The 22777-nt window shown below is 43.2% G+C and overlaps 1 protein-coding gene across 3 annotated transcripts; it reads left to right on the forward strand.

Annotated features, from left to right (window-relative positions):
• Window positions 1-2532: 2532 nt before the first annotated feature.
• SLC6A14 (solute carrier family 6 member 14) lies at window positions 2533-22219 on the forward strand. 3 transcript variants are annotated; one of them, XM_059483014.1, is made up of 15 exons: window positions 7848-7898; window positions 8337-8404; window positions 8488-8650; window positions 10414-10545; window positions 12023-12184; window positions 13517-13652; window positions 14408-14540; window positions 16353-16493; window positions 17450-17678; window positions 17763-17888; window positions 17971-18089; window positions 19258-19357; window positions 19752-19861; window positions 20850-21017; window positions 21618-22217. In XM_059483014.1, exons 3-15 carry the CDS (start codon window positions 8581-8583, stop codon window positions 21762-21764), a joined length of 1773 nt encoding a protein of 590 aa, XP_059338997.1. In that variant the 5' UTR covers window positions 7848-7898; window positions 8337-8404; window positions 8488-8580; the 3' UTR covers window positions 21765-22217. The 3 variants fall into 3 exon arrangements, with proteins under 3 accessions (XP_059338998.1, XP_059338995.1, XP_059338997.1); XM_059483012.1 differs by lacking the exon at window positions 8337-8404 and having other exon boundaries at window positions 7771-7898; window positions 21618-22219; XM_059483015.1 differs by lacking the exons at window positions 7848-7898; window positions 8337-8404; window positions 8488-8650 and adding an exon at window positions 2533-2652 and having other exon boundaries at window positions 21618-22218.
• Window positions 22220-22777: the final 558 nt, after the last annotated feature.

Genomic DNA, 22777 nt, shown 5'->3' on the forward strand with positions numbered 1-22777 from the left:
ATTTTGTCTTCAGAGGTGTCAGATTGTGGAAATGCTCCATCTGGAGGAGCGTGTGGAAAACCTTAACAGGTTAAATTGAGGTTTGATCACTTTGAGAGGAATGGAATGAGGCTACTGTCCACAGAATGTTGGATTGTACAATCTAGATCTGCCTGTCTCCTAACTCCTGCTTTGTGCCCTCTGACACCACAGTGACCCTTCCTACTAAAGAAGACAACTAGGATAACCCTTGCATATCATCCATTCTAACAATTTTTTGTAGAAATATTTACTTCCTTTTTCCTGACCCTGTAATAGGAATGCTTGATATATTCTTTGGTAAAGAAGATCCAGGTGCCAAGTTGGCAAATATCCTTTCTATTTTGGAGCAAAGCTAGCAAGTTAGCCATTTGCAGTGTTTTATCATCTGTGACCTTAGTGTGCCTGTGAATCTCCTGACCTTGCTCAGAGTGCCATGTGGTGATTGTGTTCTTGTGTTTGCAATCACTATCTTTTGAAATTAAAGGCCTAAAACAAGTGTCCATGTCATTAAATATTGTGCTTAAAATATTCAGACTAGTAGAGATGTTATCTGCCCTTGATTTAGGCAAATAAGGAAGGACCTGACCTCAATCTTTATATAAACAGCCAGCAGCATAGCAGTAAATCTGTTTGCTAGCTGGCAGATGGAACTCTTCTCTAGGCTTCAGTTTCCTCTCCACCATCCACATCCACTTCATAAGCCAATTCATGCCTTTGGAGAAAGAATATTCATTGCCAATTGAACCCTGGAAAGCCTTAGATAAATGTACAGCTGGGAAAATTATCATGTTACATGATGTCTTTGACTAAATCATCTAATCACATTACTTGATTAAATTCTTTAATCAAGGTGGGTCCTCTCTATTCAGTAGCCTGAAAATATGATGTGTGTTAACTACATGCCTCAGGCTGCTAAAACAGGGCAAATATTCTTATATATACTGGTGTGGGAGGTATGGCTGCAAAGCATGTATCTGGGTATGCAAACAAATACAATCTCTGTGCACATTTCTTGGATTTGAAGTAGCCGTTCTACATAAACTCTGGGGCTTGCTATCATTTTTAACTTCTTACTGGGTACCACGAGTCAGCAATAAATCTGTAGGGCATTTTCCCCCTGGTCCTATAAGCAGTTGCAAGTGCTCTGTAATGTGTGGAACAGTCCTGGAGACTTCCCATCATGGACAGAAAATCTGGTTCTCTCCTTTGGCTTTTGCAACTCTTCATAAAATACCAAAACCAAACCAACAGAGAGAAGGTGAGCCTTGGGGATAAGAAAGACAACACTGTACAGCCAGCACACCTAGACTGTCACCATAAAGCAGAGCATTTCTCACAGCTAGGCCCCTTTGGATCTGTATTTGATGTCCATCACAGTTTATTGGTACCTTTCCAGGAACTGATTGACTGTTTTTAGTTAGTGTCTCTCTGACTTGTCCTGGTGTTCCCTGCCAAGTGCATAAACACAGCTTCTTGTGTCTTGCTTCATCTCATGGGAAGGACGTCAGCGCACTTCCTTGCTTTGCCTTCCTGCACTCCTGTTCAAACTCTACTCCTTTGTTTGCCAGTCAAGGAGAAGTTTATAAGGAGGAGTGCAGGAGATTATAACACTGCCAGACCAAGATTATGCAAAGAAACTAATGACTGTATAAAAGTTTGGAAAGCTTCACAATCCAGAGGTGTCCAGATGAGTGCCAAATGTTGATATACCAGATATCAGCCTTTATATAATTGCCCCAGCTTTAAGGAAAAAAAACCAAACTTGTCTTCATAATACTTTTTTCCAATTGAACATTAAAACCAGCCACAGAAAATGCAGGTCCTTTGAGAACAAAAAAAAAAAAAAAAAAACAGTGTAAAATTTCATACATTAGTCTTCAGCTTTCATGAAAGTGGAGTGTACATTTTTTTAACCTCTGGAGTACAACATTTGTAGGAGCGGGTGCCCTTAGCACTACAGAGCAGCTGTAACCTAGTGGAAGCAGGTTGTTGCCATTGGGTATAAAATAATTTCAGCAATTCACCTTTCAGAGGTACAGTTGCACTGAGACCTCATATCAGGACAGTATTCAGCCCCTCACCTTTCTGTACTGAGACTCCTTGAAGTCTGACAGAGACTTCAGCCCTTCCCTCAAATCAGTTAAAGTGGCAATTCTGTGGAACACGAATCCAAAACTGTAATCCTAGAAGCCTCATGCTGAGATGCTGCCTAACACATTTAAAATCTGTGAGCCCCGAGTTTAGGCACAGGAAATCAGGCAAAGTCCAGAAAATCTTCAGTGCTGGGAGTTCTGAGAGGCTTGGTTAAAATCAATATTTCATGAGAAAATGGCTTCTCTTGGGCTGTTGGGTCAGGTGAGAGTGTGCTGAGAGGATCCACCCCAGAGCAGGTGTTGCCACTGCTGCCTTGCTAATGGCAGGGCCATGGGAAGCAGGGAGTTGCCTTCACATCCCTTCCACCCTGCCATTCCCTGGCCCTTTGGGCTCAGATATGGCTGTTCCTGATCCTGCAGGAGAAAAGGATGGTCTGGGCTCTGAGGATGCCTGTTCAGGAGAGCCTGAGCCAGAGGGAAAGAGCCTGAGGGCCTGGAAAGGAATGTCAGGGGAGTGACCACATTTGTGGCAACCAGGGTGAGTGTTGTGGGTGGTAAAATAACTTACGGTGTTTCTGGTTGAAGCTTTTCTTCCCAGTCAGTCATGGATTATTTTGGGGTGGTCAACTTTCTTCCTTGCTTAAGGGGAATACAAATGCACACCCTGATTTTAGAGGGGAGGATGTCCTGTGCTGAAGCAAAAGAAATTACAGGGTCTAATGCTTGAGACCACTGCAGTTCACATGCTCTCTGCAAAACCTGTGCTATATTAAATACTTGAGCCCTACCTCTACTACCATCCATGAAAAAAGGTAAAAAGACCAATTTCTTTTAGAAAGAATTTTTAAGTCTAATGAAGAAAAGAGTTGTAGGAGATCCAGATAGCAGAAGGAATAATATTAATACATCTTGTATTTAACTTCTTTTAAATGCCTTTTTTTTTCAAATTGTGAAAATGCTCAGCTAAGTAATGTTCCAGTGTCCCTGCAAATCTTGGTTTTTTTTTGTTTTGCACTCAGAATCATGTTATTGCAGCAGGTGACTTTATGGCATTACTACTTACATGAGAAGCTCCAGTGGGTTGGATGAGGCTCTTTTTGAGAGTAATTGCTGACCTGCAGGAACAGGTATTGCACAGAGGAAAGTGTTGATGGAGGTATTTCCATTCCAAAGATATCAGGCAGGACTAACAGCCCGGCTTTTGTCCTTTTGTGAAGGAGGACAATCACAAAGATAATTCTCTTGGCTATCACATGGCAAGACTGCATGTCAATATGTAAAATTACCTCAAGGAAAGGGCTAAGCTGAAAGGTCTTCATTTTGCTGTGTGATAGCCAATACTTGTATTTCAAAGCCTTTCTGTTAGTCAAAAGCTTCTCAAGAATATGCATTTATGTTATCTTCTGTGAAAAGCTTTTTCTTTTTTTTTTTTTAGCAATTAGCAAGTAAGTATAGAACTGGGGGGCTGGGGAACAGAAACTCCCTACCAGCATCTCTTGGCTGTGCTGAACTCCAGAAATATTGGCACTTGGTTTTGGGGAAGAATTTAAAAATGAAACTGTTAATGATTGATGAACTCAGTACAGCATATTTGAAAATTACTAATGTACTCACTCCTAGGCTTTATTTTGCTCAATTAAAAATGACTCCTTAGTTTCTACTGGCCCCACCTCTGAAATATTTCCTAATAGAAAAGTCATTATATTCTGACACCTGTGCGCTCCCTGATCATTAAGTTTTGATAATTGCATGCTTCCAGTTTTTCATTTTCCCATACTTTATCTCTCCCCTTTCCTTCGTTGCATCTGTTGTTATGTCCTCCCTCATGCGATACCCGAGGTTTTGTGTTTACAGAGCCTTTCTGTTGCTCAAAGACAAGTTGAACGTGTTTAGAACCTGCCTCTAGGATGGTCAGGGAGGGGGCCGGTAGAGTGACACCTGCCTGATGCATCTTGGAAAGGCCTGGATGTTTGTTTGGCACAAGGCTGCAATGATTCATGGAAAACTCAGATGCTCTGTGCCAAAAGCCAAAGCAGAACTGGGGGGATTAGAAGCCCTGAGCTGCAAATGCTGGTGTTCACTGTGCTTTGGTAACTCTAATGCAAGTCTAGATTTCAGCAGAGATTTCCAGATGGTTGTGTGGTTTGAACATCTTCGACCTTTATCAACATTTAATCCTTTCTTGATTGCTTTTCTCCTTATTGTATATGGAGCTCTGTGTTTGAGAACAACCTTTTTTTTCCTGTATGGCAACTTCAGTAATCTCTGACTGATTGATGAGCTCTCAGGGTCTGGAGAGAGGCAGTGTTACAAGAAAGACCATGTTATCCTGGAGTTTTAGTCAGAGGGTGAAGTGATTGAGGAGCACATTCCAACTCTTGAATAAAATTAACTGGAGATCAATGTTCCATAGATACAGAACTGTCAATCTTGCCAAGAGTCATGAAAACACCTTGATTAATTTTGTGGTTGGAGACCTGTGGCTTCCTCTTGAGTGGCTGGGACAACAAAATCTTCCAGGCTCGGTGTGGTAGAAAAGCAATTCTGCAGAACCTTTCAGTTTTATTGGTATATTTTAATTTATTTCTGTCTTATAAGTTTTTTCTACATGCATATGTAAAACTTCCCCATCGCTAACTTGATTACTGCATATAATATTAATGATTTGCAGGTTGCAACTTGCTGAAAAGTCCTGAGGGCAAATCTGCTTTCCATATAGTTTCAAGTCTCCACCCATATTATGAGCATGACTTCGAAGGCTTAAGCATTTTGCATTTGTAGCACTTTTGCAACTGTTCCATTGTAAGGAGATAAATGAGTGAGGTTTCAGCTGCTTCTTTTGGGTTGTGATAGAAGACTGTCCATAGAGGCGAGTAGGAGTGACCTTGCTGCATTTCTCACCTCTGAGGTGGCTTTAGAGATGAATCTAAAAGTCCTGAAGTTGGAGAAAATTGGATTAAGCACCTCATTGTGATTTTGCCAATACAGGTCTTTAATATGATTATGTAATTTGTAATAGAATGAATTACTGTTATGTTAGTGAACCAAACTTATCACACAGTGCTGAAAACTTCTGATGTTTTTCTGAATAAATTTTTTTCATGATTTCCATTTAATGAAAAAATATTTGTGGCTTGAGATCCATATTGATTAGATGTGTGTGTCCTGGTGGTCTATTGAGCAGCAGCAATGAACATCCCAGTTATGGAGAAAAGCAAAAACTGATTAAAATTAAGAATCCAGGAAGGATATATAATACATCAACTCCTTTTCACAGGAGCAAAACCTCCTCACCCTGGAGGGATTGGCAGCATTGGAAGGAAAATTTGCTTCCTATCTTTGTTGCACAAACAGTTGGATGAACCATTAGAGCCAGGCAAGCCAGTATTGGCATGAGGCCTCTTCAGCAAGTAATTCCCAGACTGTGTTTTGCTACAAACCCTGTCTGCTTCCACAGGTACCTCTCTGGAGTCACAGATGGCTATTTCAGAAACTTGCCTTTGTAATTTGTCCTTGACAACGCCATCTTTGCCTCTCCATTCTGTCTTCTAAGCAGAAGGGCCACTTCTTGACATGCCCTCCTTGTAGATACACTTCCACCTTGCTTACAGCAGGCTCACAGTGAAATAAGACATTTCTCACCAGATGGAGAATGCTGCCTTGCTTTCATGGGCTACTAGACCAATGATTGATTTTTTTTTGTTTTTAAGTTAGTGGTAAAGGTTTGGTCTAAGTTACCTGTGTGTTTTCTGCCTTACTTCGCCTGTTTATAGCAGTCTGTCTGATCGTCTCCTCTTAAGAGTGTTACATTGCCAGTTGAGTTCTGGATGAGAGTAATTACATGCTGTTGATAGACAGTTAAATGATTTAGATCATCTTCCTCAGATCCTGAAGGCCAATATGGGGTTTTTTTGTTGTTGTTGGTTGGTGGGTCTGCATGTGTTGGGCTGCTAGGATTCAGTGCATTCTGAAGTGATTTGCAAAGTGAGTTTTCTGGTCTTTAGCTCACACCTGTTGGAAGGGGTAAATGAACCCCAGCTTTGTCTGCTGAATCAGTTTTGGATGTGTGTGTCAATGTTAGTGCCAATATTAGTAAGCATTGCTATCACAGAAGATAGAGGTTAAGAACAGAATTTACTCATCGTATTCCTAAATAAGCACATCAAACACAATCTGCTGTATCACCAGAGCTATTTGTGTTAGCTAAGGGCAACACCTGATAATAGCACTGGTGCAACCAAATGGAAAACACAGGTATCTCACTGCTCCTTGGAAATGTCAGAATTGTTTGCTGTATTCTCAGCATGTTAAGATTATAATTAATTCATTTCTAATTTTTTCCCCCCATTGGATTAACAGAAAAGTCAGTAAATGGCATTGATAGTAATCCAGAGGTGCTTTCCAAACTAGAAAGATTACGCAGGCTGCTGGTCAGGAGATGGGATATCTCACCTATGGTAGAGCCAAACTGGCCCTGGTTTGCCGGCTGATAATTCTGTATTCATAGCTGAGACATTCCAGGGATGACTGGCTGGCATGGTGCTTGGTTGGTGAGTGGTGATCCCAGCTGTGAGGAACCAGCCTCAGGGATCAACCTGATGGACTCAGCCCCTAGTGAATGCAAGGGGAGCTGCTGTGCTGTTCAGCTGCAGAACTAACAGGAGAAATACAGCCCTGCTTCAGGCACAATCCTCTCTGGAGATAGTCCTCTCTCCTCTGCTCACTGTAGACAGTCTGTAGAGGCTTGTTTTCTTTAATTTTTATTTATTATTTTCTCCCAAAGCCTGTGTCCTGTCAGGACACTGCACCTGTACTTGCTTTTTGTTCCAAAGGTAAGAGTATTCTGGCATCTTTCCAGTATCTAAAATATAACTCTCCTTGAGAATCTGCTGCACAGGGTGATAAAATAAAATCTTATGTTTCATTCCAACTTTACAGATGCTGTTCCACACAGTCCTCAGTCCTGGTGTACCTCTTTGTTGTGGCTAGATTGAAACACACTGGGTAGCACTTTGCTAAATGAAAAGTCCACACTAATTTAGACAGAAAAGGTATTTGTCAAGGTGGGGATCTGAAAGAGCCATGGAAAGGACCATTTATAAACAGGAGAGAACAATTAAGCAACCAGACAATCTGTGTCTCCTCATGTCTGTACACAGAGTGTGCTTTGAGCAGGGTGTTCGGTAAAGCCTAGGGAAGGTCACTATGACAGCGAGAGTCAGTGCTTGATGGGGGATTGGCAGTCCTGAGGTAGAAAACAAGAAGGAGAGTGTGTGGGTAGGTGTTGGAAGAGCAGGAAGAGGGGAAGGAGTAGGGAGACATGCTAGAAGTGAAGGTGTGTGACAGAGAGGCGGCCAGGCAGGGGTGCAAGCAGAGCTGAAGAGCCCAGAGTGGGGGAGCGAGCTCGGGCAGGTTGGCGGCAGGGAAGTGGGTCGGGCTAAGGCGAGGAGCGAGGGCGTGCGGAGGGCAGGCGGTATTTAGGAGGGGAAGTGGGCAGGTGACCGTGCGAGGTGTTTGAGGCAGGTGGGTGTTCCCGAGGAAGCGGGCGCGGGGCCGGGGGAGGGTCAGCGGGCCCGGGCTGCGAGGGGCTGCCCCGGGGGCGGGAGGCGGCCCCGCCCGGGCCCCGGGGCAGCGCAGGGGCCGCGGTTCCCGGCAGGGCAGCGAGGGGCGGGCGGCTGCCGGCCCGATAAAGCGGCGGGCGGCGGGCGGCGCGGGCAGAGCGCAGCGGCGGCAGAGATGGGGATGCTCAGCCTGCCCGGCTTTCTGTCCTGCGGGAAGAAGAAGGTGAGGCGGCGGGGGGCGGGCTGGCCAGAGGCTCCTGGGCAGGTGTGCGAGAATGTAGGCGAGTGTGGGTGCACCTGGGCAGGTAGGTTGTGGAGGTGCCCAGGTGGGCGTAGCGGCGCTCGGGCAAGCAGGGCGCAGGTACGTCGGCAGCTGAGGGCAGGTATGAAGTTGTTTGTGCAGGCGAGATCCAAACAGGTAGCGGAAGGTAAAGTGGGATGAGCTCCTCGACAGATGTACAAGGCGCTAGGACAGGTGTTTTTTAAAGTGAGCATACAGGTATGTGCTGATGTGAACATCTGAACAATGTATGGGGGCATCTGCAGGGGCAGAATAGAGGAGTCTCCTGCAGCTGATAGCCCAAAGGAGTAAGTCAGAATTGTGGAGGTGTTTGGGCTCTCTGGGGGGACACTCTCTCACAGGTCTGTGCTGTCCTGCCAGGGACCAACTGGACTGGCACCCAAAAAAATGACTCTGCCCGTCCTGTCTGACTGGTCAGCTATCCCAAGGTGCGTCTCTGGACAGAGAAATGATGATATGATTGCCCTTCTTGCCTGGTGGGTATCACAAGCCTTCCCTCTTCTCTCCAAAGGACGTCAGTTTCACATATGATGGAGATACCAGTTGCACCGATGAGAATGTGGACCGTGGCAACTGGGCAAACAAAGCCGAATACCTGCTGTCCATGGTGGGCTATGCCGTGGGCCTGGGCAACGTCTGGCGCTTTCCCTACCTCGCCTACCAGAATGGAGGAGGTACCTGTGCTGAACGGCAGGGTCACAGGGGGGGCACGCCTTGCTATCCCCAGGAGAGAGCAGAGCAAGCTCCAAGGGCCAGTTCTGAGGCTGGGCATGTTCTGTTAAAGCTGGATGTGAGCTCTGCCACCCTGGGAACTGGGATAGAGCCTGCTCATGGGAAAGGGCACTAAGAGGCACCTATGTGCTTTTTTGGTACCAGCTGAGAAATAGTATTTAGTTTGAGTTGCAAATTTCTACCTGAGAACACCATCTTCTGAATTACTCATAAACAACGTGTACCTTTTTCTCCATGTGCCAATATCCTCTACTTGTCTAAATAGCTGTTTTCCCTCCCCCGTGCTTACCCTCTGGTAAGTTTATGTTATATACCATACATGGTATGTTTATAGAGAACAGTGGAATCCCCTCTGCACCTTTGTTTTTCCATGCAAACACTCTAAGCTGGAATAATTATCTCAGCTCAATAATTACCCAGATCAAACACTTGGGAAGTGTGAGACAGGGAGAGCCTCTACCTGCTTACACAATGAACTAGTGGCAAAGCCACGCAGAGGCACTGGCTTCCTTGGCTTGTATTCCAGAGCTTTATGTACTTGCCAGGCGACCCCTGGTAATTAAAGAGTGCCTAAATGGTAACTGCAGAGAACTTACTTATGTGTACCTGTTTGCTCTGCCTAACTCTCGTTGAAGTAAAATTCTGGGCTGTAAAGGCAGTACAGCCCACACAGGTGCACATGGAATATAAGGAGGCATTTCCAGTATGGAATTTTTATTGGAGTGACATGGGTTGGTTTGCATTACTTGAAGTTTTGTTGAAGAAAATTACGAAAACCAAGTAAGTTGTGATGTCAGGCCTTGGACTAGATGTTTTTTTTCATCTGCTGCAGCGGAGACTTTGCATTTAAAGCATATTTGTGCTGTTGCTTGCGTCCTTTTCTGTGCCCCTTGCCCATGATTGATAAAGACAACTGTTACATCCTTGTTTTGAAACAGAGAAGTAATGCAGTTAATTCTGTGGGACAATTTGCTTCCTGAAATTTCATCAGGTATTTGCAGTTCCTTGCAGAACTGGGTCCTTGATTGCTTTAAATTCACTGAGAGTGATGAGGACAGATTCCTGCAGGGATATCGTGTTATGTTTATGAAACTCGTGCTCTTGCTTTCCCTGTCTTCTGTGCACACACAAAGAAGTGCCAGTCCCTTTCACAGAACAAGGCACTCACTGATATCAGGTTAACATGCACTATTAAATGGACTTGAACAAGAGCCATCCTGAGATGATGTTTGACACAGGACTCAGCCAACCATAGAAAATAATCTTCATGCTTTGATGTCCAGTACCTGCTTAACAGGGCAGTTGCAAAACACAGCTGAGCACACAGAGGAATGGTTCTGTTCCTCTTTAAATTAAAAGTTGGAGGATTAAATAGAAAGTGGACAAGGTGCACTACAGTTAAGCAGCATTCTTACTTGTATTAGAGCACATCCTCGATAGTTTTTTATAAAATGAATTTACTTTCTTATAAGAGAAGTCATTCTTTTAAAATCAGTTCTGACATTCATTGCAGGTACTACTTAGTCTTATAGAAAACAGGACTTAGAAACAACTCTCTCTATTTCAAAAATAAGCGCCTCCAGTGGGGAGCAGGGGAGAAAGGAGGAGTATAAAATGTGATAAAACTGTGGTGAATGCTGAAAGATGCATTGTTTTCTCTGTGTGTGTGATTGTACTTTTCCCCCCATTTTTTATCTTCTCTCAGGTGCTTTTCTAATCCCCTATACCGTCATGCTGGCGTTAGCTGGCTTGCCCTTATTTTTCATGGAATGTTCCATTGGGCAGTTTGCCAGTCAAGGGCCAATTTCCGTCTGGAGAATGCTGCCATTGTTTCAAGGTTGGTTTTCTTATCTTTCCTTTTATTCTAATAATAAACTGTTGTGAATTAATGATTTCTTAATGAAGTTACTAATTGTGAGACACCGATATCCGTGTTACCAGTGCTCTGTACTCAGGTATATACTTCCTCATTATTCAGTTAATAAACAGATGCTGAGTAAAGATTCCCCCAGAAAGGCTCTTGGTTATGAAAGGTTTTGTCAGAGATTCTTGTGCTCAGCAGCACATCACTCTCACTCCAGCTGTACAGGCAGAAGGAAATATCTCTGTTTTGCCGTGTGAGGGAAAAACTCAAATAAAACAACTTGTGTAATGTGTGCAACAGATTGAAAGTAAACTTTAGAAGTTGACTTTATCCCTGGTTTTTTATGCTTCACGTCCAGTGTAGCTTGTGAGGCAATTGTGTGTTGGATGGGTTAATTCTGTATTTGGCTGCCAGTGTGGGCACAGGCACGTGGGTCTGGGTGCTCTGTGCAATCTTGTGCACAATCACCGAGCAGCTGTCTTGGGAGTCATCTGCTGGTGAGATAAAATAGCCTAGACTCTGGCTTTGTAAAGTGGGGTGCCTCTTGAGATAAGAGAAATCGTTGCATGCTGTAGTGGTAGTTTGAGTTTGTGGTGATGGTTTGTATTTCAAACACTCTGAAAGGAGATTTGTTTGGAAACAATTAACCATGAGCTTTACTCATGCCTGTCCATCCTGGTCCTGTACCAAGGGCGTAAAGGACTCTGCAATGGTTTTGTTTGTCTTAATCTACCAGAGGAGTTAACGTAGGAGAAGTTTCCTTCGGATGCAACAAGAATTTGCTTGTCACCTACAGAAACTGGTTGCCCCAACATTTACTCTTATTGCCAGTCTCTGTTCTGCAGCACAAGAAACTTTCACGAAAGCAGTCTGTCTATCTTAAAGCAAAAGGTTTTAAACCCAGCATATATTTTATATATCTGTAAAGACAGCAACTTATTTATAGTTTCTAAGATGACTGGTACTGTTTGTCAGGCTTTTCCAAACTCACAGAACAAAACTGATTTTAACAAGGGGGAGAACAGTAATATTGAGAAGATTTACTGTAGTTTAAAGCATTCATTACAGTGGAATCTTTAAAAGGGCTTGGGCAGTCCTAGTAGAGTTTGTTTTATTTTAGTAAATTTCCCTCTGGATGGGGAGAGAACAAAATACTGAATTTCTCCTTTAGACTTTGTAAATAGTCCATTTTTCTATGAGCTTGATTCAAATTGTGTTTCAAAAGCATGTTTGAGATGGTCAGTTTGGATCATATCCATCATTTAATGGGTTTGAAATGTCGCTGTTTGTTTGCTGTTAAAAAATATTTTAAAACCAAACAAAAACCAACTTGAACTTCTTCCCAAGTCGCCTTTTAAAAGTCAAGTGAAGGCTATTTGTTTTGGTGGGAGGAGGGGTTTTGCAACCCGAGTTTGAGATGGTTAAGATATTTTGTGTTTCTCTTTCCTAGGAGTGGGCATCACAATGGTCATCCTCTCAACATTTGTGACTATCTACTACAATGTTATCATTGCTTATGCACTCTACTATTTATTTGCCTCATTTCAAAAAGTGCTGCCGTGGTCAGATTGCTTTTCCTGGGCGGATGAACTCTGCAGCAAGACAAAAATAGGTACCATACTTACCAGACAGAGTTGAATATTATTGGTTTTGGTAATTGTTTGGTAACTGTTTTCTGGGTGAAAGTACAGGATTAGGACAGCTACCCATGGCTTCAAAAGTCCTTCCTGGAGTTTTGTATCTGAACACAGAGGAGTGATGCTTATCCACTTCTTTGCCACCGGTTCTGGATGCTTGGGAAATCTACAGAGAACTGGGCTGAAATCACTCTGTTGGATCCTTTTTGTTTCCTTTTAAACCTCAGCTTTTTTCTAGTACATACATTTCCAATTGCTTGAAATACTGCATTCCCATTTCATCAGGCTTTGTGGCGAAAAAAACCCCTTCCATGAGACAAACTAGTGCAGTAGTTTTTATCGAGGTCTTTTCATTACTCCTTGCGTCCCCTGTGGCTATGGTAATCCTGAGCACCACTGAGGCGCTGGTTTCACTCTTCATTAACTCTTTAAAATATATCTCCACACCATTGTTCTTGTGTTTCACAGTAGATGTAGGGCCTAAGCAGTTACCTCACCAGTTTCTGTATCAGACCAGTTTAAGGCAAAAGGTGAAGTTGGTGAGGTAATTGCCAGTTAGCACCTGGAAATGTTCTTGCCTGGTAACCAGTGATTATTAAAATAACAAGGACGAGATGAGGATGGATTATATTGTTTGCAGTATTAATGTAAATATATCTCAACCATATATCTGAAAATATCTTCTAAGAGGCCTTATGTAACAAAAAGTTGGTGATTATTTATTGGTAAAACAAGAAAGATTTCAGCACCTAATTTGTAAGTTTTGGGGGAACACATAACTGAACTGAACTGAGGAAGCAGTCCTGAAATAGGCTTCAACAAGAATTTCCAGTAAATGCTGATGCATATGCTGATGAAGTGTTTTTTATTGTATGTTCTGGCAAAAAATTCCCAACCCAGTTTCCATTCCTCCAACTCTGCTCCAAGGAAAATATGTAAAGTGTTCTAACAAGCCCTCTGCCGCAATCAGATGAATATCAGATACCAGATGATCCATGTGTTACCTTGGTTTGGGACAAAGGTTTTCATAGAGTAACCAAGGCTACAATTTTAACTATGCTCAGATTTGATTTTTGGAAGTATTCTTGAGGATAAGTAAAACGTGGTGAGCACACCAGATTCTTGGTGTTTTGATTTACAGTCAAGTAGTGAAATCACAGCTGCAAGTGACATTTCCGGTTTGTTTCCAAATCTTGTTAGCAGGCAAACTGAAGCTGTAATTGCTTAGGAAACACATTTGCTGTATCGGTCTGATTTTTTAAATAAGAGTCATCCCAGTATTAATGATTCCTTTTTCTTGATTTCAGTAAATGACTGCAACACAACCTACAATGGGAATATAATTCATGCAAACTACACCTTCGTCACGGCAAACAATCTCACGTGTATAGAGGGCACCATAACCTACAAACCAGTGCAATTTCCTACCGAGCAATACTGGAAGTAAGTAAATACCTTAAAAAATTTACTGAAAAAATAAATACCTTTTTATGCTTTGTGGTTTTGGATGCATCTTTTATTTTTGTCTTATCTTGCAGTCCAGAAAAAATCTAGTCAAGGGACGTGGGCATGCAAATCACTAGAGAGGTGACTTAAAATTTAATTGATAAGTTTGGCTTTTTTTAAGAGAAATTATGTATAGAAAGAGAAGTAAGTGAGTCAACCTTTAACCAATTGGAAAATGCTGCCATTTCTAGAAGTCCTCTTCTCTGGGGTCCTGGTAGGCACAACTTGGCATCTTTACACATAGCATATACTTTTCTTTTTCTCAGGAGTTACTGTGTAAAATATATTCACCTTATTCTGAATCTGGGCCTGTTGTAAAATTGCCATTTCTTTATTGTTCCACGGTCTCAATTTGCCTCGTGTTCACTGGGTTCCTGGAAACTGATTCTTTTGGGCTCTTCTTTTCCTGTCAGGATTTCACGATTAACACAGAATATCTTAGGTGGGTCTTACAGGAGATGTATGGAGAGATGAGAGCTGGTAGGCTTCAAAAAGAAGGAAAAATTGCAGTTACATACATATACAGCTTCTCATTGCCAATCATGCAATTCCAACTGCACGCTCTTGGAAGAGGCTGCAGAGTGTTGTAATAGCCTCACACAGCAGCTCATTTTTTCTGGAGAAGTAGCTGAAGTGTGTGAGGTTTGTGTGCTGTGCCATCCCCTCCTGACGGGAGCATCGTGTGCTTTCAGCAAAGTGGCTCTGCAGCGCTCGAGCGGGCTGGACGAGACCGGCAGGGTCGTCTGGTACCTGGCTCTCTGCCTCCTCCTCGCCTGGATCATTGTTGCAGGTGCCCTGTACAAAGGAATCAAATCTTCTGGAAAGGTATGGTAGGAAGACCAAGGAGATGACTTTTGGCCTGATTCTGCCCTCCCAATGTCAGCTGGAGCCAGGGAAGTTTAGCACAAGGCAGGATGCAGTCCTAACACACCCGCCTCTGCTGGGCTCAGCATTTGTCTTCCCTTCTGCTCCTCGGCTTCATAACTGTTACATAAAATATGATTAAGGTGCTGATTGCACAGCTATTACTTCACTCCTGGGCCTCCACTCCACTGGGCTGCCCTGTATTTTGGAATCTTGCCGTTGTGCCGGTGATTCCAGCTGAGTTTTAGCCGTTGCCTGGGCTGTGTGATGGAAGCGTGCGTGTGATGGCACACATGGGCACACGCCCTGGGAGCACCTGGTGATTATTTTGTGCTTCCAGTCTGGTTGAGATGGTTGGACCATACAGGTCAGGTGCTGTGAACAGGTGTGTGTGTGCGCAGGTTTCTGGCAGATTGTGAAATGTTGTTTGTTCCCAAGAGTTGAAATTAGTTGTAGGGACAAGGTACTTAGATGCTTGTTTTCAGAATCTGTCTCTGCTGAGCTCCCATTTCCACAAGCTGCAGCATGGTTTTCTGGAGGTTTTTTGGGCTAGGCTGACTTCAGGCAGGCTGAATTTCATCCTTTCTCACCGAGACCCTTTTCTTGGCTTGGTTTCTTCCTCCTCATACTCTTTTCTCACCTTTGTGTTGCATCTCCATCATTTACATCTTCAGTCTCAGTTGCCTTTGCTCTTTTGTTCACCTTCTCTGCACAGATTTTTTCCCCATTTTCCTTCTGTCATTGTGCCTTTCTTTGGTTCCTTGCTGCCTCCTTTCCTCCGCTCAGTATGCGGTCTCCTCCTGTTTTGATTTCTATTTGGAGCTTTCTGTCCTTGTTTCAGTGCTTTGGGGTGGAATATCTGTTCTTTCCCAGCCTCAATTATTTGGCTGCATGGCTCTTCTTATGTTCTTTGTGTTCCTGGCAGTTGCTCTTGCTGTTGTCATTTTTTTTCTGGCACCAAGACAATTTTCTTTGGAGAGTAAGGTGAGACTTGGAAGAATCTAGCTGGGCAGGAGCAAGACAGATGAAAGACAGTGAGAATTGTGCCAGGCAAGCATGAAGGAAGTCTTTGGAAATGTCAGACTCACCACACAATGGCACAATGCTCTGGCTTGGTGGAGGCAGCAGTCCTGGGTCAATTCCCTGTCTGAATAACACTGAGATTAAGACTCAAGAAACCAGAGTATTGTTGAACGTAGCCTGTGTGACAATAACTGTACTGCTGGCCTTGGTTGGTCCCATTGTGCTACTACAACAGAATAGAACTGTGTCTGAGAGAACCTAAAAGTCCTTGCTCCAGCAAAGAAAGCTTCCAGAGCAGTGACTTTAAAAAAATTTTTTTGTTTTGGCTTTTTTTTTGAGGGATGGTTGGGGGGAGTAGCAGAGAGCTCATCAGGAGATAATTCCCCCCTGGTGGCCTAGTTTTTCCTGGCTTTCAGCTTGCACTTGCTAGAAGCACTGCCTAGCAAGAGATGTCTGGGCTAGTTGAATCCAGACCTACAGCAGTAAATCATGCCAGAAAAATGCATTTCTGAAACTGGTCAAGTGCGCTCTCAAAAGTGGATATGTGGCTTGGGCCTTCTGTTTCTGCTGGAATGCAGCTCCAGAACCGGCTAAGCCAGATGGTTTGGTGGTTGGCATGTGCTCATTTCTCTGGTTGCCTGTTTCTCTTTTGTACCAGCAGACCTTAGCCTAAAGCCTGTCCAGTCTTCCTGCATGAAGGTCTGTGGATCCCCTCACACCTAATGTGTGTCCCTGCCCATCTTTCTGCAGGTTGTCTACTTTACTGCACTCTTCCCATATGTCATCCTGTTCGTCCTGTTGGTGCGAGGTGCCACCCTGGAAGGTGCTTTGGATGGCGTCCAGTTCTACATTGGGAGAGAGTCCAACATCACCAAGCTGATGGAGGCAGAGGTGAGAGGAAGTTCAGCCCCAGAAGTGTGACACGCTTTCCTGGTTATGTGGCTTTCTTCTTTTTTATCCAGTCAGGTCCTTCAGGTTCTGCCCTGTATTTTGTATCAGCAGCTGGTTGTGTAAAAAGTCCAAGCCCCTATTGCAGCTACTCTCAAATTGAACGACAGTCACCTCCTTCGCCCTCCCTGCCACACCAGTGATGAGAACTGTGCTATTGCTTCTAAGCAGTTCTTGGGGACCATGCTGGAGTTTAATCTTAGCAGGATCTGCTGACAAAGTTCTTGCTGTTGATTTTAAGGGACTTTATCATAAGGCTGAAGGGATCCCTGAGTTTGAAATTCAGGCCATGCCTTGCCTGGGAAATTACCTTGGGTAATTAGGTGGACCAGGAAGGGCACCTCATGCAAAGAAAGCCAGAACTTTCTTTGTTCTTGCTTATGCCAATATTATTGCAGTTTTATCAAAAGCAACCATTAGGTGTGATATTTATTTGTGGTATTTATATGAGTGCTTGGCACTAGCTGAGGGGCTACATCAGAAGCAGGAGTGGTTTGTTTAGGTCACACAAGTGGGAGGGTACATGGAAGTTCTCACTCCTGCAGCCAGTCCTGGTGATCCTTATTTGTTGTGTCTGTGCCAAGATTCATATCTCAGCAATTCACCTATGTGAACAAATCTAATCTTTTCTTCAGGGTTAGCCCACTACGATTTAAGTATTTGGCAACGTGCTTGGGATGTGACCTTTAGACACGATAGAGATACTGTTTGTGATTGAGACTGCAAGGTCACCAGCATGTTATATTCTATCCTCCCTAAAATTCATACAAAATAGAATTAGATACACAGGCTGAATGAAAAAAAAATACCCTTGTGCTTCAATGGTGGACAGACTTCAATGTTTATGATAAATACTATAAGTAATACAGCAATTCTCATGTTATTTTTTCTTTTGGCAGGTTTGGAAAGATGCAGCCACCCAGATATTTTTCTCCCTTTCTACGGCGTGGGGTGGGCTTGTTGCTTTGTCTTCATACAACAAATTCCACAACAACTGCTACTCAGATGCCATTCTAGTTTGTGTAATCAACTGTGCCACCAGTATATTTGCTGGGTTTGCAATATTCTCCATCCTGGGACACATGGCATTTGTGTCTCAGAGGCCTGTCTCAGAGGTGGTGGATTCAGGTAGGCTGATGGTCACACTGTTGGTATTGGGACTTGCATTGGCCACGGCACGACAACAACATCCTTCTCTCCACTATTTTCCAGGGTTTGAACTGGCCTTTGTAGCCTACCCAGAGGCTCTCTCCCAGTTACCAGTTTCTCCTCTGTGGTCCTTCATGTTTTTCTTCATGCTTGTGCTTTTGGGCCTTGACTCCCAGTTTGCCAGCATAGGTAAGTGGGGTTTTAAGTGATTCATGTCTTTTCTTAATTTTCTTAATTTTGCTGCTCAAACTCACTTCTTCTTCCTTTGCAGAAACAATTACAACCAGCATTCACGATATAAATCCCAGCATGATGAAAAAATTAAGAGGACCTATAACCGTGGGTGTGTGTGCAGTATTGTTTTTATTTGGGCTTGTCTGTGTTACTCAGGTAAGAAATTAAGTTTTTTGGTAGTGAGTTTAGTTATGCTGCAAGTGATGAACTCAAATCAAAATACCCTTTCCAACTGTTGCTTTCTTTGTGGATAAATCTTAGAGACCCCAGAATATTGACAGTGTGCCTAAACACCCAAGCAAGTGGAAAGCTTGAAGAACCAAAGGTTTTCTGTGATTATTGAACTGAGACAGGCTTTTAAATAGAAGGCTTTTACAGAGCCTGCAAATGATCGGCCTGATTTATGGTTCCTCAGTTCAGGAATTTATTTGTGTATTCACAAGTACACACATAGAACATGTCCACAGCAGAGTGGGTGCTGCTAATAAATGCTGATGGGATCTTTTTGTTCAGAACTCACTACCAAGGAGGACAGGAATTAAGGAATGGCCTGTCCATGTATTAAAAACCCATTGGCTCATGAGCATTTGTAGATTGCATGGGTACTTCTCCTGCATGTGTATAGTTCTATAAATAGATATACAGAAAAGGAATTTTAAGTATACTGTGTAAAATTTCTTGAGGCAATTGCTTTTAAGGGTGTAAAGGTTCACTGCTATTACTCCATCTAGAAATAAAGATTTATGTGTGTAATTAGACTCAAAATGCGAAGGAGGTAATTGTGGTGATTAGACATTTGTATCGTCAAGCAAAGTACATAAGTCATGAAACAGGATGATGGGGAAGCTTGCAAGGGACTCAATCACAAGAGTGTGGAATGGCTCAGAGATTGTTTCCTGCTCTGGGATCTTGCTTTTGCATGCTGGTGTTCAAAGCTGTGGTTAACCCCTTGGAGAAGTCAGGCATGTCAGAGGATTGAAGCCTCCCAGAACTGATAACAGGTATAGCTGTTGCTGTAGTTCAGTATAAAACCTTCGACCCCAAATTTATTCCTGTAAGCTCCAAATTTAAATCTTGCTCTCAGTTGTTTATGTATGCTCTCTATATGCATAGATCTTGCTTGTAGCACCTATAGTGTTTTGTTAGATGTGCTTTTCAACTTTACATAGAGGATTTAAAGAAAATAATATTCACAAATCTGTAGTTGACCTGGAGAACTGTGAACTTAAAAACTCAGAGTCATGATTAGTTAAATTGTCTTGAACAAATGCATCTTATCTGTATGTTACTACTCAAATTCTAACCTCTAATGTTTGTCCTGCAGGCAGGAATTTACTGGGTTAACCTAATAGATCACTTCTGTGCTGGATGGGGACTCCTCATTACAGCGTCCCTGGAGATAATAGGCGTCGCCTACATTTACGGTAAATTATTTGCATTGAAAATACATTAATTAAACTAAACAATCCCAGGAGCAGTGTATATCATGGAGTCACAGTATGGTTTTGGGGTGGAAGGAACTTGAAAAATCATCCTGATTCCAGCCCCTGTCATGGGCAGGGACACCTTCTAATAGACCAGGTTTCTCAAAGGCCCATCCAGCCTGGCCTTGAGCAGTGCCAGGGGTATAAAATACTAATTATTACAATAAAGAAATTATAAGTTAACCATCTGAATAATAATAGGATTAAAAAAAACTTAAATGCAAATCTGGAGAAACTGTCCTTGATTATTGCTTTTCTTTGATCACTTTTGACTAACCCCACGTGCAAGGGAGGTACCTGCTTTACAGTGAGTCCCATGATTGTCTTCCAACAGGAGGAAAAAGGTTCATTGAAGACATTGAAATGATGATTGGAAAGAAGACCAATTCATTCTGGCTGTGGTGGAAAATATGCTGGTTTTTCATCACTCCTGTGCTGTTAATAGTGAGTGCACATGACTGGATTGTGTTAGTGTGACAGAATGTAGTAACTTAATATTGAAGAGGTTGCTTTGTGAAGATTCAGGACTGACTGCCCAGGCTCTGTGTATAAAGATGGGGCATAGCTGTGCCAGTGAAGTGAACTATGGGCTGTATCTGCTTTCTGATACACTCCCTCCTCCTTTGATGCACTCCAGGAGAGGCTGGGGCTTGAGATCAGTAACTAGAGAGCTGGGTCTACACTCCCAAGGACTAACACAGGGCAGCTAGATCCTCTGCCTTGGCAGCGGGATTATCTTAATTTCAGACTGAGATTGGTTTGAAAACCTGTTGAGGGAAATCCCATTTTTGGGTCAGATGTTCTGCTGTCTAACTGAGACCTTTAAATGTCCTGTTGAATGTTTGGTTTTTGTTAAACCTGTACTTCCAATTGTGAGTGTAGATGGTTGGATTATGTTACTATGAAATAATTGATCAACATTGCCAATCCAGGAACAGTGGGAAGTCACTCTGGCCAGTACATTACCTGTAATCTGCCCAGACTATAGTTTAGAAAATGCTGCTTAAAACGATCCAATTTCTGAAGCAATATTTGCCAATTTCTAATCTTAGGTTCTTTCCTGTGTTCCTGTAAATAATGGAATACAGGAACGCAAAAAATATTTAGAGAAGGGTACTGGGCTCAGCCAGCAATACATATATTACCCAACATAAGATATAAAGAAAACCTAGAGATTAAGTTATGTTCAAACACAAATATAGTTAGTGCACTTCAGCGCTGGTGTCATTTTTCAGTCCTGGCCTTCAGTCTTGCTGCTTGGTGATGACCGAACACCAAAGTCTGCACAACTGTTCTCATACTCAGGAAACAAGAGGGAACTGTGCAGAACTTGTAGACAACCCTTCTTTTTATTAAACCAACTTGGAAGCAGTGCAAATTCAATGTTGTTGGAAACCTGCTTTTCTCTGATTGTTTTTGCCATCTTTTCTAGGCTGTTTTGATCTGGTCTTTGACCACATTTTCAAATCCCACTTATGGCTCAGTGAAATACCCAGCCTGGGGAAACATTCTTGGCTGGTGCATGATCATCTTCAGCATCATCTGGATTCCTATTGTTGCTATTGTAAAAATACTTAAAGCTGAAGGAACCCTTCTTGAGGTAAGGGCAAAAAACCCCACTGATATAGCCTCAAATCTGAATTTCTTTGGTATTATCAGGACCACCTGTGCTGTTTTCTCCAACACATTTACTACTTAGACATGTTTTTCAAATGGACTTTTAGACCAAAGCATTATCTCTGGTAGTTGCATCAAAGGTGCATCTCCCTGCCATGTTCTGATAAAAAGATAAAGTCTAATTCTTTGGGAGTGCACACACACCATTTGAGAGAGATTTTTCATCAGTTCTGTTGCTATTCCAGCTTCTTTAAATTCTCTGAAGAATTTCTATTGCTTTCTATCCCCATATAATTTTCTGGAGTTTTGCCTCCCATTCCTCACAGAAGCAAGTGACACATCTGAGATATTCTGCTCTTGGCAAGCTTTCCCAAACAGTTGTGTTGGTCACAGCTTTTCCTGTTCCTTGACCTCAGTGTGCAGCACCCACCAACCCCAAGGACACTTGGAACGATTTTCAGCAACTTTGGTGATTCGCCATTTGTTGAGCTGCAGTGTGTGCCTAGAGCTATAATTGTACTGAATTTTAGAAGCAGCCTGCACTAAGGGAAGACATTACATGCCTGTTGGTTTTGCTTTGCAGCGCCTTGTCAGCTGCTGCCGGCCTGCAGCAAACTGGGGCCCCTACCTGGAGTGTCATCGAGGGGAGCGGTACAGCCACATGGCGGACCCCAAGAACAAGGAGAACGAGATTCCCACTGTGTCTGCCATTGTATACAAGCGTCGTTGAGATGGCTGTTTGGATGACTGTTTTTTAACACATATATGGGTTTTGTCTTTTGATATTGAAAAGGTACCGCAAAAAAAAAAAAAAAAACAGGCAAATCAGCAGCCCTGCGTCTTTAATATCCAGCCCACAAATGAAAGCGAGTTGTATTATTTATTTTTATTGTTTTAGTCTTTGGGGAGGAACACATCAATTAGGCACTGAGATCTCACCAGGTGTGTAGGTTGAGAGTGCCGGATAATCCATTGCAGGGTCCCCAGGCTGGATGGGGTTAATCATGCCCAGATACATGCTGGACTGGGCATGATTAACCCCATCCAGCTGGTATCCAGCTGGACTGCAGATACAGGTGGGGGGGAAAGTAAAGACATTCTGGTGCTCCCAGCTGGAGCCCAAAGGTGCTGTGTGTGCGGGTGCCCGTGCCCTGAGGTGCAGCTTTGCCACCCCAGGGGTGTGCAGTAAGCAGAGCGGAATGGGTGTGCTGCTGCCTGGCATACTGAGACACACTGGGTAGCACTTTGCTAAATAAAAAGTCCCCACTAATTTGGACAGAAAAGGTATTTGTCAAGGTGTGGATCTGAAAGAGCCATGGAAAAGACCATTTATAAATAGGGGAGAGCAATCAAGCAACCAGAAAATCTGTGTCTTCTCATGTCTGTACACAGTGTGGACTTTGAGGAGTGCCCTTGGCTGTTATGGAATGCCTGGGGAAGGTCACTATGACATCCCTTCCCATAGAGGGTGAAATGTCACAGCCACGGTTCTGGTTGGAACAGGGCAGATGGGTTGTGTTGGTGGTTGCCTGGTCATTCTGCTCAAGTTCCTCCACTGGACATGACAACTCTCCTGACTTGCCCTTTCTTAGTCTGTACCTGAAAGTTGTTTTAAGATGCAAAAATTACCGGGGAACATAAGTTCCTTGGTGCGGAAGCAGGACCGCCAAGAGACCACCAGGGCAGTGGGAGAAGGTGAGGCTGACAGGCAGTGCCTCCGTGGGGAGCAGGCACAGGGAGCAT

The sequence above is a fragment of the Ammospiza nelsoni genome, chromosome 15, assembly GCF_027579445.1.
Source record: "Ammospiza nelsoni isolate bAmmNel1 chromosome 15, bAmmNel1.pri, whole genome shotgun sequence".
Taxonomy (NCBI): Eukaryota; Metazoa; Chordata; class Aves; order Passeriformes; family Passerellidae; genus Ammospiza; species Ammospiza nelsoni.

Bases quoted from the DNA above. Each gene is read 5' to 3' on its own strand.
- SLC6A14 (XM_059483012.1), top strand. From the start codon at position 7,851: ATGGGGATGCTCAGCCTGCCCGGCTTTCTGTCCTGCGGGAAGAAGAAG. The intron at 10,546-12,022 runs GTTGGTTTTCTT...TCTCTTTCCTAG, and splicing joins AATGCTGCCATTGTTTCAAG to GAGTGGGCATCACAATGGTC. The intron at 13,653-14,407 runs GTAAGTAAATAC...GTGTGCTTTCAG, and splicing joins CCTACCGAGCAATACTGGAA to CAAAGTGGCTCTGCAGCGCT.